Below are 18,497 nucleotides of genomic sequence, written 5' to 3'. Positions count from 1 at the left end.
TTCATTAACTCCTCAGGTGGAGCAATCAAGAATGGAAAGATGATTGATAATTTGTTGTCTGCAATACTACTACAGAGAAAGCTAGCTATTGTTACTAAGTGTGAGGCTCATACTAACAATACAGATGATGTTTCAAGAGGAAATGCTAGAGCTGATTTAGCAGCAAAGACTGCGGCCAAATCCTCTGATGTGTCCCAGGTCTCTATTTGTTTGTGTCTCAGCAACCGGAAACACGCACTCCCTCTCTTCATGTTGTGGCGGACCTTTGAGCCGCTGCTGATAACACTGAGAGGGATGGTTGGTTATCTGTTGGCTGTGCGAAAGATTCCATGTGCATTGTTCCCTTGGTTGGCTCGCATGGCGCACGGATGTGCCCATACGAGCAAGGGGGGTATGGTCTCAATAGTAAATACAGATTGGTTTGCACCTGTTTTTTTCCCACAAAGGCTTAGCAACATTGTGCTCAGTGTCATATTTACCAGCAGCATAATCCCGAAAAGGGACCAAAGAGAAGATCCCACCCACCACCAAGTGGTCCTTTTATTAATTTACAAAATGTTGTACAACAACAAGTGTTGTAATTTTGAGTATGTACTTGTAATTGTTGACATGATCTCGAAATGGGTAGAAGCCTACCCATGTCGGAAAGTTGATGCTACCACGATAGCCAAGATTCTTATTATTAGAGATGTGATCTGTAGATATGGGATCCTCACAAGACTGTCCAGTGATAGAGGTTCACATTTCACGGGTCAAATTGTTCAGGAACTTTGTAAAGCGCTCCAGATCAACCAGCATTTTCACTGTCCCTACCACCCACAGTCTGCAGGGGCAGTGGAGAGGCAAAATGGAACTTTGAAAAACAAACTAGCCAAGATATGTGAAGAGACTGGCCTAAAATGGCCTGATGCACTCCCACTAGCTCATATGGCCATGAGCCCAGAGGAGGAATGGACTTTCCCCACACAAGATAGTTTTAGGGAGACAAATGAAATTGCCTGTCTTTCCCCCACTATCATTGAAACAGATGGATATCCACCAGATGGATGATACAATGTTAAACTTTTGTTTTGCCCTAACTAGAGCAACCAGGGTTGTGCATTCACAGGTGAAAGCTGCCCGCTGGGGAGCCATGTCATCCCTATCAACCGGGAGACTATGTGAAAGTGCACAAACGGAGGACTGCCCTCTCACCAAGATGGACCGGTCCATACCTGGTTTTCTCTTGGTGACTCACACAGCTGTAAAAGTGGAAGGTCGTCCGACATGGATTCATGCAACGGAGTGCAAAATGGCCCCTCCACCGAACAACACGGTGGAGGGTCCCAACGGAGAGCCAGGGGCCGGTGGAGGAGCAGGTGCACCTCCAAATGGTGCCTGCTCCAACTTGTCATTTGTCTCATCCCCACTGGGTTACTCCTCCAGGAGTACACCAAGGGGGGTGGAGACCCGTTTGCAGCGGCTGATCCGGGAGCAGGCTCCAGTCCAGCTGACCGATTTGAGCCAAAACCAGGATCCCGCCATCCAGCACTCCAATCCAGGGGCGCTGAGAAGGAGGTCCCAAAGAGCACCCACCCGGAGGTGTTGAAGACGTCGAAAGGTGAGTCACATGAGGAGAAAGCCAGAGAGGGGCTGCTGTTGCTACCATGCCTCTCTCCCCCATGTGTGATTCATGAAGCAGATGACAGCACCCAGACGGGAAACCAGAGAGAGGAGCCTGGAGAGGGGAAGACACTTTCAGTCTTCCTCCGGCCTCTACATGAAGCAGATGACAGCACCCAGAATGGGGACGAGAGGATACTGTGGCGGAGGCCCTCGGTTGTTTCAAGGAAACCGAGGCCGCTGCCGGAGCTACGATGAGAGATGAGATCCAGACATACTGACGCACACACCTGACAGACAAATACTGATACTGGACGCACGAGTCCACAGACATCGCATACATGAGCCACACCGAGAGTCACTATTGCACGCTCCCAATTATACTGATGTAAACATTGAGATTCATCATAAAGCACACATGAAGAACAATCTGTGCAACAACACCTTTCCGTGGACGGGAAAAAATGACTGGACGCAGCATTAGAGGGGACAGACCTTGCAGGGTTTGTGGTTAGAGTCCCAAGCATTCTGGAGGTTATCCAGGGATATCTGTCCCTCTGTCAATGGCTGATATGTGTAAGGTCAAGAAGTGGCCTTGTGTAGGGTTGGATGTAACAAATGTGACTGTTCTGTCGAACAAGTCAGTCATCTCTTGAATATGCCTGTAGTGAGGTCCACAAGACCACACGGAGCCAACATCTTGCCACACCTGAAGAGTGATTCAATCACATCAGAATCAGCCCTTGTGACACCCTCAGTATGCTGATTACCCACCAAACGCCGATGCAAAGGAACCATAGAATGGGGGGGGGGGCCTCCCCAATCTACCTAATCAGCCCTCCTGCTAGCTTGCAAGCTTCAAAGGGCCTGATTTAGACAACACGTCTCCAGCGACCATTTGCTATCCGTTTCGGCGGCGATTTGAACAAAGAACATACCTTGATCAGAACTTTTGAGGAAAGTCTTGAGACTTCACCTTTACCACAAGAGTACAAGGTGGAGAATTATGAGAGGGATATTTGTGTTATGTTTGTTACTTTGTTTTAATGTTGTGTTCACTGAAATCTTGATTCTAGTAACAACTCCTTCTTCCTGAAAGATAACCACGTCATTCTTGGTATCTACACGAAGCTATCATAATAAAACAATCATTCAACTATATTTTGTAACTGTACCAAGATGTCCAGAACAATATTTGAACCATCGAATGAACCAGCCAAAGATCAGATCACACCTTTGGTAGGTGTGAAGGAAGGAGGGGGGAGTTGAGAACCCAGCTTCCCCCAATCCACATCTGACCCCAGACGGGTCCTCCCTCGAACTGTATAAAGCCCTAAGATGACCATCAATCTCTGACTCCAGCGAAACCGACCATGGCATGAACGCCATCAGGATTGGCGTTCCAAAGGACGTCGCCAAGCTTCTCCTGAGATTCAACTTCATAGTGAACGCGTCACTATCGGGACGTTTCAACAGAAGGACCAAAAACGCAATTCCAAATGCGACTTCACTGAGATCCCGCAGACTCAGTCACATGACCCAGCGCAGCCGCGCTGTGACTTCAGATTCTTCAAATGGACCTTTGGCGCAAACCGCCCTCAACATCATTGATCAACCCCTGATCAAACGTAACTATGGCTAACGCTCTTTCCTCCTCGACATGGCATTGGCGTGAGCTCTGTTTATGATTTGTAAGGATGTAATCACTGACTGTACAATTTCTGCCTTTCTTTAAGTTAGACCATTTCATTCTGTTCATTGAAACCAATCTCTCATATCAAACCCATAATCCAACTTTTCATAAGATCTGTTTACCTTACTTGAATAAATTCATTGTAAAGATATTTTGACGTGCGTGTTCACTGATGTTACGATTGGCTCTACTCTTAGAACGAATTCATTCCTTAAGATTAGACTGATTATTACGAAGGCTATTATTTAAATATTATTCAATAAGGTTTCCTCTATCCCTTTAACAATAAGAGGTGGTGCCCCAAGAACTACATACTTTATTATAAATTAAGTATTGCTAATCTTAAACGAGCAAACCCCGCTACATGCCCCACCTGCATTGTTTTGTGTATGGCATAGTGGTACAGTGAGAGTGAAAAAAAAAATACATGCAAGGATACGGTTTCTATGTATGCTCACACTCTACTGGATGATTTGTAAGTTCAATTGTATCTGAGTTCAATGTTACTTGTCCTGTATACCATTTGGGCGGGTGACATAAATTCCTGATGTTGCTGACTATGCTATTCCTACACTTTTAGCATACTACAGAAGATGTAGTATATGGTTGATTAAATGTTTAAATAATTATGGGAAGGTATTTGGTAAAAATACATGTAACCACACTGTGGTATGTATGCTAACAGCCTGTTGCATGATTTGCCTGTTGCAGATGGACCTGTAAGTATAAGGGCATCACCATTTTGGTCTCGTCGTGCAGCTAACAATGGCACCATGTGGGTATGTGTTAAGAGTGCTTATTATTTCCTGCCGGCCGTCTGGTCAGGAACGTGTTACCTTGGGTTTATTGTAGGAGCCCTCAGACCTGTAGATGGGTTGCCCCTGCACCCCTTTCCCAAACATTGGTGGCACCGCCACAAGAGAAGTATTATTAATGCAGATGCTAAGAAGCTGGGATCACATCACGTGGATTCAATAGTACTCAGTCACTTTTCACGTTTTCAGTTGCCATTCTCCCTGTGTATGGTGTTATCACTGCCTTTAGAGATATTAGGAGCTTAGCAGTAGGGTTGGAGTCCATTGGTAATGAGACAGCCGACGCCTTAACTGCAGTTGCGTCTGAGATGAAGGCCATGAGGCAGGTAGTGCTCCAGAACCGTATGGCACTGGATTATCTGTTGTCAGCTCAGGGAGGTAGCTGTGCTGTGATAGGTCATGACTGTTGTACTTTTATCCAAGATTAATCTGCTAATATCACAAGTATGGCTGCTTACATTAAAACATAATGTCAGCTTTGGGGGAACCTGAAGCTAGGAATTGTGCTGACTGACCTCCTCTGTTCGGGGTTTCTTTTTCGACTATCATTCAAATATGAATCACTGGATTGGGCATGTTAATCGTTGTTGTGCTGATTGTGGTTTGCGCTTGGAAGATGTGTACTGCCTGCTGTGTACAGTGCTGTGCAGTAGGTTTTCGTAAGGCTGCCAGTAAGATTATGGTAGCCCAAATCAAGCCACAGACAAAAGCAAGCAAGACTGATGATAACTTTATTGCCCTGGGAATGACTGAAATGTCTGATATGTAATCTCAAGTACCAAGTGACTATTTTGCCAATGTAATAAAGATGGCCATTTGCCTCCTTCTATTTTCCAACTGATATACAATGCTGTATGCAATGTGAATAGATCTGTCCTTGACCACAGATCAGTTAAAAATAATTAAACATGGTTACTTTATTACTTTTTATACTGTTTGAAATACTCTGAATTTAATGAACAGTGTTTGACCTATACCCTGATGTGTTGAGCTCACGAGAGCATGACCAGTGGATATGTCCAGCAGAGAAATATGCCTATGTTTCTAGAACTATTGATAAACTAAGCAAAAAGCTATTCACTTCAATGACTTTGTACCTTTTCACCTGTGATTGGGTACTACCTAATATTTCTTCAAATCCTATAATCATGTATGCTGTGCTGAGTAGTTACAGATACTGTATTGTTTGATTGTTAAGGTTTTTAAATGGTATGAAACTTGTGAAATGTAAGGCACTACAGCAGGCCCCAGATAAACAGTTGATGAATGGTTGTTGTGTTGACGTTAAACGTCAAAAGGGGGGACTGTGGAAGAAATTGCGATTTCCGGTGTGCTTACATTATTCACTAATCAATATAATTAGTCATTGGATACTAGTTAGTATGTTCTCATGTAAGCTTGCTATTAGTAAGAGTAGATGGTGTCTATGTGTCAGGGTTAATAGATGTTCGTGATCAGGAGAAAGTACTGGGTAAACGTCCTTGGTCATGACTACAAGGAGAGCGCCAACTATGATCTCTCTAGTCTGAGTGGTCATGTGTTGGGAGCTGTGAATCTCTTCCTCTGAGACTGTTGTAACGTCATTACTGCCTGACTGTCACTATCTATGTTTACATTCCTGTGCCCTATAAAAGATGGTCCTCCGGCTTTCAGAGCTGAGAGAGACATGATTGAGACCTAAGCCTGGTGTTGTGTGGTCATTTATTGTCAGAGGTCTGGTTTTCTCTCCCAATCTGCAGATTGATAATACTTATTAAACTCAACTGAACTTAGTCACTCCGTTTATGAAGAGACGGACAAAACACTTTCTTCATCACCTTCACGGGGACCCCCCCTTTTCCCTTTGGAGTATAAAACCCCCAAACGTACAATCACCCCCGCTTGTTCGTAGGAATTAAACTGAAGTGAACGCGTCATTTCTAAACTATTCCTCTCAACCTGCAAATTCACTGAGCGCCCGGAACTTTGGCCAAAGATTCCGTTCTATTTTCGTTGGACGATAACGAAACCATTGACTCTACCCTTCTTCAAACCGACAAAAGTAACTACGATTTGTAATATTTCTTACCTGTGACATATTGGCATGTTGTGATTAAATTGTTGATGTTTGATTGTATTTTACAAATGAGTTAGTAACCCTTGCTAAGTCAGTTGCCCTTGCTCGTCAATTGTTACCACAAAGGCCTACCTGTCCCTCTCTACCCCTCTCTCTCTCTCTCCCTCCCCCTTTACACGCGCTCTACACAGCCATTGTGTTGCTCGCCCTCATTTGCATCCAGCCACTGTACTACTCTGACTAACCCATAACTTATCTGGTATTTGTTCATTATAATTACATTCTCCTAAATAAATCATTGTGTATAATATTCGCGTATCACTCAAGTTATCTGATCTGCTCTACTTTCATAGAATTCACGACTTAAGATTAGACTGATTATTACGAAGGCTATTATTTAAATATTATTCAATAAGGTTTCCTCTATCCCTTTAACAATAAGAGGTGGTGCCCCCCCCCAAGAACTACATACTTTATTATAAATTAAGTATTGCTAATCTTAAACGAGCAAACCCCGCTACAATGGGCTAAATCATGTTGATTAGTTTATTTAACGAAAGCTGTTCTGTTCCCATTATCTCACATAGATTCAGAACAATTTAATCAGAAACAAATGGGGGATTTGTTTGTTGTGTGAAGCAAGATGATATTCTTTGGTGGTGTGCCTGATGACATAAATTACAGAAAAATACAGCAGGACCTAACCCCAAAGTTACCCCAAAGAACGGCCCCTAGGGAAGAACAGCCCCTAGGGAAGGCCTTTTCATATACCATTATGTCCCAGACACATTACATTCACATTTATTCATTTAGCAGACGCTTTTATCCAAAGTGACTTCCAAGAGAGAGCTTTACAAAAGTGCATAGGTCACTGATCATAACAACGAGATCAGACATTGCAGGTAGCCAAACATGAAGCATGTTTGGACACCTAAGAGTCACTGTATTTCCTTCCAACACTTCAATGACTCATTAAATCCACTGACACATATGAGGGCCGCTTTTCATAATGTACACACTGATCGGCGTTAGACTGCTATAAAATTAGTGGACTGGGATGGGAAACCTGCTGCCTTTTACCAACACTGGATTTTTTGGGGCAGGGATTGAGAGATTGGGTCAAAGTCAATTACTTGGTAGGAAAAGCTGCAAATACCCAAGTCAGTATTACTGACATTTGTCGACAATATCAAAACTGTGTTAACTCTGCAAAACAAAGCAGCAAAGGAGAGAGTTTCTCTTTCATACACATCACTGACTGAAAAGAATTACTCACACAAAATGGACTGTGATTCCATTATATGCAGATTGTAGGAGTGAGAATAAACATTGGATATTGAACTGAATCAAATAATTGCTGTATTCAGGATAAAACGGCATTGTGGGTTGTATACTATCCTATTGCAACTGTATTTTGTGATAGGATGATGAGGATGAATGTAGAAAATATACTGTTAGAAAGCAGGAGGAGCAATTACCTGAGTGTTTTGCGGACCATATCCTCATCAGTGATGCCGTAGTAGGTCAGGGTCTCACTCCAGACAGGGTTGAGGGTGTTACGCAGGGTCTTGGTGCGCAGCTTGTTGGCCTATGTGACAGACAGAAAGGGAAGTAGTATTGAACTGACCATTCATTGTTAACAATGGAAATTAATATTCAACATGTGGTGTAATTTGATTAAAATGCTGATCCATTTCAACAACCTTTGCTCGGGTTAACACTGGCCTACAGGTCAACACCACTTGCACAGTTAAGATGCAAATAATTCATTTTTCTCTCATGTGAGCGAGTCAGCATTAGAATCATATGCCTATCCAAAAACATCATAGTGTATCAAATACTGCAAGCTCTGAGTCCGTACCATCAGCGAGGCAGTGTTGATTCAAGCAAGAAAATAACACTTGTCTTTTTAGGATGCTGGGAACACCTGATTCTACCACTACCAATAGTCTGGAGGAGCTCACAGAGGCTGTGACGTCATACATCAGCTTCTGTGAGGATTGCTGTATACCAACACCCACCAGGGTGAGCTACAACAATGACAAACCCTGGTTCACAGCTAAACTCCGACGGCTTAGGTTGGACAAGGAGGAAGCGTTCAGGAGTAGGGACAGATCCAGATTCAAGCAGTCGAAGAACAAGTTTGGCAAGGCGGTGAGAGAGGCTAAACGGCTGTACTCAGAGACTAAGAGAGCAGTTCTCAGGTAACGACTGTACTTCTGTCTGGAGAGGGCTTAAGGCCGCAATATGCTTCTGCGTCTCCATTTCCGGATGGGCGGGCGCACGGATACGCACGGATACGGACGGATAGACTGCGTTTATGGTTCTCCGTAGGCTGTGGGTGCTGAAAACAATTCACCGCCAGAAGAGTAGGTGGCGCAACGGTTTTTTGTAAATCGTCGTGGAGTGTTTATTTACCTAGGTTATCGAGAAGTCGGAGCAAATTTACAAATTAGCCGTTTCATCAATAAAATACACACATTTTCAACAACTACACTGCCCATTTCTCGTCACATTTTAATTCAGATGCTGATTTACATGTACTGTTTAGCTGAAATATGAATTGTGAAAACTTACAGCAATGGCGGTCAAAGGATTCTGTTCGTCCTGTTTATCCCGGCAACCCCGCCCCCACCCCTGACGCAAGCGATTCTTAATACTGACCAATCACAGCCAAGGGGGTCTCAGTAGCTCTCCGTCGCTCACGACGGATAGTTAGAAAATTCAGGAGGTGCACGTCGAGCTCTCCGGGGCTCTCGGAGAGCTTGTAGAGGGCGTTCCTCGGAGAAGAGGGCGTTCCCATGTGTCCGTTTTTCGAAAAACGCAGAAGCATATATAAGCCTTTAGGCAGATCACCAACTACAAGCCCAGAGCTCCCCACTCAATCAACAACTCTCGCCTGGCCAACAACCTGAACGAGTTCTACTGTCGATTTGAAAGACAATTGGACTGTCCTGACCCACACCTTACCAACCCTAGAGGCCCCCCCTCCTCCACCACCACACAGAAGAGGCTCTCCATTCAGGAGGGAGAAGTTAACATACTTTTCAAGAGGCAGAACCCCCGCAAAGTAGCTGGGCCGGACTCTGTCTCTCCAGCCACCCTGAAGCACTGTGCTGACCAAGGGCCTGTACTACGAATCAAGATCAACATGCTCTGGATCACTTTCAGTTACCCAGCTACGTGAAGCGTAGCAATCGCAATCACGATAAGTGGTATCACGACGGCGGTTATCAACTCTAACTCAACCCAGATCTTTCCAATCTAGAGACGTGCGCGTTCACATAAAGGGGCGGTGTTTGCACCGTATGTCCAATCGTAAACATGGACAAAACAAGAGCCGCATATTTCACGCAGGAGGAGCCGACAATAATCTTCCAAACTTTGTCTACTCCTCCTGCATGAAATATTGTAATACAAACATATCAGGAATACAGACATATAATACAGACAAAAATCAACAAAGTCGCTGCTGCCAAGCTGGCAGAAAATAGCAGACGCTGTAAATGCGTAAGCTACATGACTTATTGATATATTGTGCCCCAGGCACAAGATGTGACCATAATTGGGTATGCTCAAGCCTTCGGCGAGAGCACAACCTTTGTTCTCTCACATATATATTTATTTATTTATTGGGTGTGCTTTGCCTTCGGCAAGGGCACAACCTTTGTTCTCTCACATATATATTATTGGGTGTGCTTTGCCTTCGGCAAGGGCACAACCTTTGTTCTCTCACATATATATTATTATTATTATTATTTTTATTTCTTTTTGCCCCCCTAAAACTCAGTCAATATTTGGCCTACATAGACAACCTAGGTGTCAAAAGTTTCGTCTTGGTAGCCATTGAGTTGCTTCTATTGGGATTTACGTTCCGTTGCATGGTTTAGGCTGAGCTTAAGTTTTTGTGGCGAAAAGTGAAGCTAACGGTGGCTAATTTGCTAGCCACAGTCACTGACGTTACTAACGTCACTACGTCACTAACGTCACGAAAACACGCGTGACTACCTTTGGCAGAACATTCGTTTCGCATCTGTTAACTTGGGGGATAGCTAGGCTAACTATAGCTTTACTGCAAGGCAGCTGCAGAAACGCCACAAGCAAAGAGGCCAGGGTGATAACTATTTACTCATTTTACTTTGTGATATGACACACAATTGTGATGTGTAATGTACAATATAAGCTGATATTATTAAGGAAGTACATCTACTTTCGGAAACAGTAGTCTACTATTTCACTGAAGTATTAGCATCATGACGTTAGCCTGTGTTGCCCGGGCAACACATACTACAGTGGTCTATGATGTATCTGTTTTCAATCGTTAAAATAAACATTCCTCACATATACATTTTCGTTGTAGGATTTATTTATTATTTATGTTACTTAAATCAAAAGTCTATCTAACTACTAACCTGAACTTCATTGCCACAGCCTAAACTTTGTCAATCTGTTCATGAAAATAATTAATTTCAGCCTAAACCGTACAACGGAACGTTAAATCCAATTCAACCAACGCAATCGCTACCGAGACGAACACAGCAGTAGTCTAGTACTGTACCGTAGTAGTACAATTTACCGGGGCAGCTTCTCCACACAGGGCTATATCGCATTTTGCGTTGTTACTGACAATGATCGCTACCAGTGAGCTTTTTATGAAGGAGCAATTTTCCACTAAATAAATGTCAAGCTTATTTACGTTTTTGGGGGCATATTTTCAGTTAGCAGATGGTACTGTTTGAATCGCGAGTCTATCTTCTGCCGGTAACGTCGTAGAATAATCTTCAAAGGGGGTTCTTTATTAATGAATGAATGCAATATGAGTAGGCTAAATGCCTGAAAATATCACGAGAAGGGAAAACTTAAAAGGACGTTTAAGTCATAGAGATTAGGTCCATTTTTACACCGGTCTGCCAAATGTATTCGTTTTGATTCAGCTATGAGGCTGCCTCTTGCAGGGGAAATGAGAAGACATCATATTTCATTCTACACTTCACTCGTATTTTGAGTTGTAAATAAGCAGCAAAAAAAAGATGCTTTTAAATCTATGTAATCTTTATAAATAATAAGTAGGCCCTATGCATTTTTATATAAAATATACAGACCCCTGTGCAACCGACGCAAGCAAGCACACCCTACAATTTCCCCAGAAATTGTACCCTCTCTAGTTATTATTATTATTATTCTTTTTGCCCCCCTAAAACTCAGTCAATATTTGGCCTACATAGACAAAGTAGGTGTCAAACGTTTCGTCTTGGTAGCGATTGAGTTGCTTTTATTGGAATTTACGTTCCGTTGCATGGTTTAGGCTGAAGTTAAGTTTTTGTGGCGAAAAGTGAAGCTAACGGTGGCTAATTTGCTAACCACAGTCACTGACGTTACTAACGTCACTACGTCACGAAAACACGCGTGACGCGTGTAAAATATACAGAAATCAGTTGTAAAAATGTAATTCAAAAACTGACCCCTGTGCAACCGACGCAAGCAAGCACACCCTACAATTTCCCCAGAAATTGTACCCTCTCTAGTTACATGTGTGCATTCCATAACGTTAAACTTTTGTTGCTGTATTATTTTAGTTGCAACCCTGGCAGTGGCAAACGATCGTGGGAGCAATTGAAAAATAAATATAAAACCATAATTCAAAACGGTAAGTAGCAGTAGGCAATACCTACTTGCACATATTTTAAGGCTAACAAGTACAAGGCTGAATTGCCTGAGTCAGTCCCTTTTGTAGGATATTGGTATAGCTACAAAGGGCCTATAGAACAATTAAATTGCTTGCAGCCAACAGGAAGAAAAATAAGGCAAAGAAAACTAAGGGGGCCCTCCTCCACAGGACTTCACTCCTGCTGAGGAGCTGGCCCTCTCCAGCTATCAGGGTCGCCCCATGATGGAAGGAGTGGAAGGGGGCATTTCTTCAGACCCTGGTGGCAGCAGCTCGGAAACCCAAGCATATGTATGTTTCAAGTAATCTATGTGACCATGTTCATTCAACAATTATTTATGAATATTGTAGGAGTGAAATGTATTACTGTTCTCTGCAGTGACAGGAAATACAGTGGTGTTGCTGCCACCACCCACTGTTGTCCCACTGTGCCATACAGAGGTAACAGTGAAACTAATAGTCATATGCCAGTATGTATGCCATATGTGGTTGCTGAATATTGATCAAATATGCCATTTACTTTCTCAAGTGGAGGTCCTAGATGATCAGGAAACTGTGTCTGCCTGCTCAGAGAGCACTTTGGGGGTACACTTTTGAGTTTTATGTACCACTTGCAACACAGATGGTGAGAGTGTGTGAACGTGTGGCTGTGATTGAAGTGTCTGTAATGACTTGCTAATGGTGGTGGTCTGAACATGAGACACAAGTCGTTACAGTGCTCATTTCAAATATGACTCAATTGATTAAATTGCTATGGTGTTAAACTTAGCAGGAAGAGGAATGTCTACCTCCCCCTGAGCCTAGGGCCTCCACTTCAAGACAAAGACACAAATTATAAGCAATGAACCTTGAAACATAGTAGTCAAATGGACACCTTCAACTCTCTCCAAGTGTGCCTTGCAAAGGGACAATGTTCTTTATTTGTTTCAGGTTGGAGCAGACAATGTGAGGGCCTTGTATAAAAGAACCCTGGAGCTCGATATAGAGTGTAAGAGGCTCGATATAGAGTATAAGAGGCTTTTAATTAAAAAAACAAGGCTGGCTTTTCTGTGTTCCTAGGGAAGGGAGAACACATAAGGATGTATTTGTTAAACGTTTTTCTACGTTTTGGTCTTTTTATACCTTTTTGTGGCTTTTTTGTTGTGCATTTTGAGTCTTTTGTGGGGGTTTTCACCATTTGTTTCTTTCAATGTCCTATTTATTCTTTTTGAAAAATGCTATAAAAGTGAATGAAACATCCAAATTCAATGAAAGTAGTGAAATGATCATTTATTTAACTTGTGAAGAGCATTATATGGTACCCTACACATTGTTCTTTTTGGTTTGAAATGTTTTGGTTGAAAGAAACACACATTTCTGATATGGAAATTATTAGAAAAAGGCGCAAAGCAACCCAAGGACAACAGAATGGGTTAAGGGGAGACACCCCAGGGATAACATATCAACATGAAACCTCCCCAGTTGATAACTAATATTAGGTCAAATATTGTTTTCATTACTAGTTTCCTGTAAATGTATGTTTAAATGAGCAAATGATGCATGAAGTTGTAAAATATGATATAATGTGCATACATTTCCAGAACGGAAATCAGAACATTGCATGAAGACAGAATGAAAATCCTTGTTTCATTTTGTCAACATATTAAAGTCCAAAGTTTTTACAAAGGGCACTTTGGATATCTCTTTTTCATCACTCCATTAATCAGAATATGGTGGCAACAGCCATTGAAGAAAATCCTTTACAAATTGCGCGGCAGACCGTATTCTTGCTCAGGTTCTCCGAATCACCCACACTATACAAGTAGGTAGCGAAATAACGAAACTGTATATATAGTCTGTGGGACTGTGAGCGCACGGCTTCGATGTGTCGCATTGGCAACATACGGCTCATGAAGCTGGCAAAGATACGTAATTCCCTCTGCTGACAATCTATATCTTACATTTACATTTATTCATTTAGCAGACGCTTTTATCCAAAGCAACTTCCAAGAGAGAGCTTTACAAAGTGCATAGGTCACTGATCATAACAACGAGATAGCCACAAAACATTGCGAGTAGCCAAAACATGAAGCACACATTGTGAACAACCAAAATAAGTGCCAAAGGGAAGAACCATAAGAGCATGTAGTTAAACAAGTTACAATTAAACAACATGAACTGCTATAAGTGCAAGTGTACCTGTGGAAAAAAGCAAGCAACAATAATAAAACAATATATCACAGCGAGTACAAAAATTTAAGTCAGTTACCACTAACCACAAGAGCAACAAGTCTCTAAGCAAGAGTCATTGTGATCCTTGAGGAAACTAACATCGGGTCAAGCGAACCATTCCTAAGTACCGTTGTACTCCTGATATCTTTCATAAAGATACTCATGAGGGAATGCAAAAGGGTTTTGTCGGTCTCTAAGTGTTCTGGCTCTTCTGAGCGCACCTCTCACTATCCGCGCACCGAGCTCCACAGGATCTTCTATGAACGGTGACGGCATTATCCTCAAGAATGAGTTAGTGGGCGGGGCTTTTATACCGGTTGATCTCTGATCTCCAACTTAACCTGCTCCCGTAGGCCGTAAGGTGAACCCTGTTATCGTTTCAACCCGCTCCACAGTCTGGCATCTACACAATCTTTAGCTCATAAAAAAGAACGAGTCCTGCTAAGCTACCAAAAAAAAGTTTGTCGCTGAAATTCCAGTCGATTGTCGATGCGTCTATGTTTTATGCAGAACTAGTTTCTTCAGAGCGTAATAGGATTTTGGTGGCACGGTTCGACACGTGATCCTTCTACACCAATAAGGTAGCTGCTTTTTGTCAACATGGATGGATATGGTTGTCAATAGAGGATGGGACCTTGCACGTTAGTGTTTCCTATGTTTATTTTGCCGTGGCGGCCTGCCACGACTACATTTCTGCCGCCATGGTATCAGAAATAGGGCTGTACAAAATTTTAGTACGTCTATGTGATTGTTAAGGCCGATTTATACTTCTCCGTTTTTACGGAGATGGACACAGGGAACGCCCTCTCCGACGAGGAATTCCCTCTCCGTGCCCTCTCCGAGCCCCTCGGAGAGCTCTACGTGCACCTCCTGATTTTCCTGACTATCCGTCTGTCCGTCCGTCATTTTACGGATACCCCTTGGCTGTGATTGGTCCGTATTAAGAACCGCTTGCGTCAGGGGCGGGGTTGCCGTGATAAACAGGACGAACAGAATCCTTTGACCGCCATTGCTGTAAGTTTTTACAATTCATATTTCAGCTAAACAGTACATGTAAATCAGCATCTGAATTAAAATGTGACGAGAAATGGGCAGTGTAGTTGCTGAAAATGTGGGTATTTTATTGATGAAACGGCTAATTTGTACATTTGCTCTGACTTCTCGATAACCTAGGTAAATAAACACTCGACGACGACTTACAAAAAAACGTTGCACCACCTACTCTTCTGGCGGTGAATTGTTTTCAGCACCCACAGCCTTCGGAGTACTATAAATTCAACCAATCCGTCCGAGTCCGTCCGTCCGTCTGTCCGTAACGGAGTCGGAGAAGTATAATTCGGCCTTTAGAGTGCATGTCGGAGAATAGCATGGATACGCGCTTCACACCGCAGTTGAGATTGTGCGTCTTTGAGAAGTCGTATAGCTAACTTGTCAGTTAATTTAAGCCTGTTATTGTATTAGTCTATATTCTTGCTAATTTAAATTAAGTTAACTGGTGATCTGTATTATTCCCCTGCTAGCTAAATTGCACATGTCTGTTGATTCGATAGCGATTGCTGCCTTTGCTTACGTTTGTATTTTCGGTGCATTACTATGCAGAAGTAATTTTAATTAATAAATAGTGGGTTTATTGTTATTATTTGCTACAGAATGCTTAGCCTATCAAGCTCAAATGAAGCAGTGTACATGCTTTCGAGTACCTTAATCGATAGGCTACTGACCAACGTCAATTATTAATACGTCAATTAATAATTGGCAGCGTTTATGCCATTTAGAACATACTTTATGAGTGGAAGGTCTCTAAGTAGCCTAACCTTATTGCTTTAGGGGAAATAGTACGAAAATATGTGCAATATTATAGTTATTAAACTAGGCTATTACATTAACCTGAGGGGGGGGGGGGACAGACTTATGTCGTTGTTGTAACATTCATTAATTAATTCTTCCACAAATGAAAACACTGATCAACCATAAAAACAATCGTAATGAAAAATATGAAATATGATATATAAAACTGTACAAAACAGAATAAGGAATAACAGATTAAGGACACTCAGTCCTCACTGTCAGTGTCAGGACAGTTATCTCCCAGTTCCTCAGTTTCTTTTGTGTTGGCAGAATTACAACAACGACATAAGTCTGTGCAACACAGTCCTGCAGAAAAACATGAACATCTGCCTGTCTCACACGCACTTTTGCAGCCGCAGTGTATCACATGCAAAACACTGTCGGGCCGAATTTCTGTTACGTGCAAGGTCCCATCCACTATTTGCCAAACATATCCATCCATGTTGACAAAAAGCAGCTACCTTATTGGTGTAGAACGATCACGTGTCGAACCGTGTCACCAAAATCCTATTACGCTCTGAAGAAACTAGTTCTGCATAAAACAGACGCAACGATAATCGACTGGAATTTCAGCGACAAACTTTTTTTTGGCAGCTTAGCACGAATCGTTCTTTTTTATGAGCTAAAGATTGTGTAGATGCCAGACTGTGGAGCGGGAATCATTTTCTAAAAGACTTTTCGTGGTTCACCTTGCAGGCTACCGACCAGGTTAGCCGTTCAGCATGTGTTACCATGGTGATCTACCCGAGTAACAAGTGATCCTCCGTCGTAGTACAGAAAACCCTGGGTTGAACCTGAAGTTACCTCGCTAACGCCAAATCTTGATTCGTAGTACAGGCCCCAGCTGTCTCCGGTGTTTACCAACATCTTACATTTAGCAGACACTCTTATCCAGAGCGACTTACAGTAAGTACAGGGACATTCCCCCGAGGCAAGTAGGGTGAAGTGCCTTGCCCAAGGACACCACGGCCGGTAATCGAACCAGCGACCTTCTGATTACTAGCCCAATTGTCTAACCACTCAGCCACTTGACTCCATCCCTCTTTAACACCTCCTTGGAGAAATGCAATGTGCCAGCCAGTCTCAAGTCCTCCACCATCATCTCGGTGCCCAAAAAGCCAAGGTCAACAGGACTGATTTTATAGGGTATTTCACACTGTTCCTTAAGGTCTCTGAATAGGGTATGTAACATAGTTTGGGCTGAACATGGCCCAGGTGCTGTTCTATGCGCCCTAATGCACCCTGTGAAATAGCCCTGGAATAAAACGAGAGGTTTTCTCCCTTTTATGGTATGCTCATGAATATATATAGATCAGCTGCGCGCTGATTGGTTGGTTTACAACGAGTGAAGCTACCGAGCAAATGTTGTGGAAAAAACATCACACTGTTGTAATTATGAACATGGGTAATGATTATGGATTATATGATTGAAAATGAACCTTTTAATCACCTTTATTACTTTGATATGCTATATTGCTGAAAACCAGATGCAAAGCTGTTGACTGATTAGTATTACCACTAAAACATAGAAGAAATAGAGGCCAAATGTGGAAGACCAGGGGTCTCATTTATAAAACTGTGCGTAGGATTCTTACTAAAAGTGTACGTACGCCCAAAAGCCTAAAATGGCGTACGCACACAAAAATTCAGATTTATAAAACCGTGCGTACGCACACCTGTACACAATGTTCCCTTTATAAATCACAGACTACCCACAAGAGTGCGTACGTGAATCTGCATTTTACCCCGCCCTGAACCAGCCATTTTTAACCATAAATGGTCAATGCAAAGCACCTCATGAATGCTAATCCAGTATATTAATGACCCTGGCATGCGATTGTTCTTTACGGTGAAGCATGGCGCATGACAACTTCTCAGACACTGTTAGCCTATTGGTGGAGCCCGAAAACTCCGAAAATGTGGTGGCCGGTAGATCACCAATTACAAAAACTGTGCGAGTGGCGTCAACTGTGCCAGTGATACCGCGAGTCGAGATACAATTTGAAAACAAAAGCGTTTTGTTATGAACAGTAATCTATTAAAGTCTGGACTGATGACGTGGAGTGTAGCGATTGCACGGGAGCTTAATGACTATTTCCAGTTTTTGACATATGATGATATATGCACAGTATTAAATAAATATATTTAGTTATACACTGTATTCTGCAGTTATTTAAAAGTAGGATATGTGATATCTGCATTCCATGCAGTCGGGCATTTCCCCCTCCTGCACTCCGGTAGTGGACAATATGATGGTGAGACAGCGCTGAATTTTGATTCAAAATTTGAGTTGATTGTACAAGGTGTTTATGGAACAATTATCACTCAGTACAAGCTAAAATAATACTGCTGGATTAAATCTTCATGATAATGATGAAATCGAGTGAAAAAAGTGTGTGAGGAAAACAAAATATATAAATATTAAGAGTAATCGTTCTTCCCACATTTACTTTCTGCAGTCTGACTACAGTACGGTCATCTGCGTCGCCAATTCCAACTGTTTCCAAAATGTGCGTAGGCCTACGGGAGGGTCAGAGTTTGCGTGGAGGACTGCACATTCTCCCGTCAAGTTTGTTTTTTATAAATCACAACCTTTGCGTGGAAAGT

The 18,497-nt window shown here is 42.5% G+C and overlaps 1 protein-coding gene across 2 annotated transcripts in view; it reads right to left on the bottom strand.

The window, feature by feature from the left end:
• Positions 1–18,497, bottom strand: part of doc2b (double C2-like domains, beta) — a 262,373-nt gene that overhangs the window by 108,529 nt on the left and 135,347 nt on the right. For both annotated transcript variants that reach the window (XM_062485089.1, XM_062485090.1), the window contains one exon: positions 7,645–7,754. In XM_062485089.1, the coding sequence (XP_062341073.1) occupies positions 7,645–7,754 (110 nt within the window). The remainder of the gene's footprint in view (positions 1–7,644; positions 7,755–18,497) is intronic.

Source organism: Osmerus eperlanus, chromosome 19, assembly GCF_963692335.1.
Source record: "Osmerus eperlanus chromosome 19, fOsmEpe2.1, whole genome shotgun sequence".
In the NCBI taxonomy this organism is placed as follows: Eukaryota; Metazoa; Chordata; class Actinopteri; order Osmeriformes; family Osmeridae; genus Osmerus; species Osmerus eperlanus.
The sequence above is the reverse complement of the archived record's forward strand: the minus strand, read 5'-3'. Positions and strand labels throughout refer to the sequence as shown.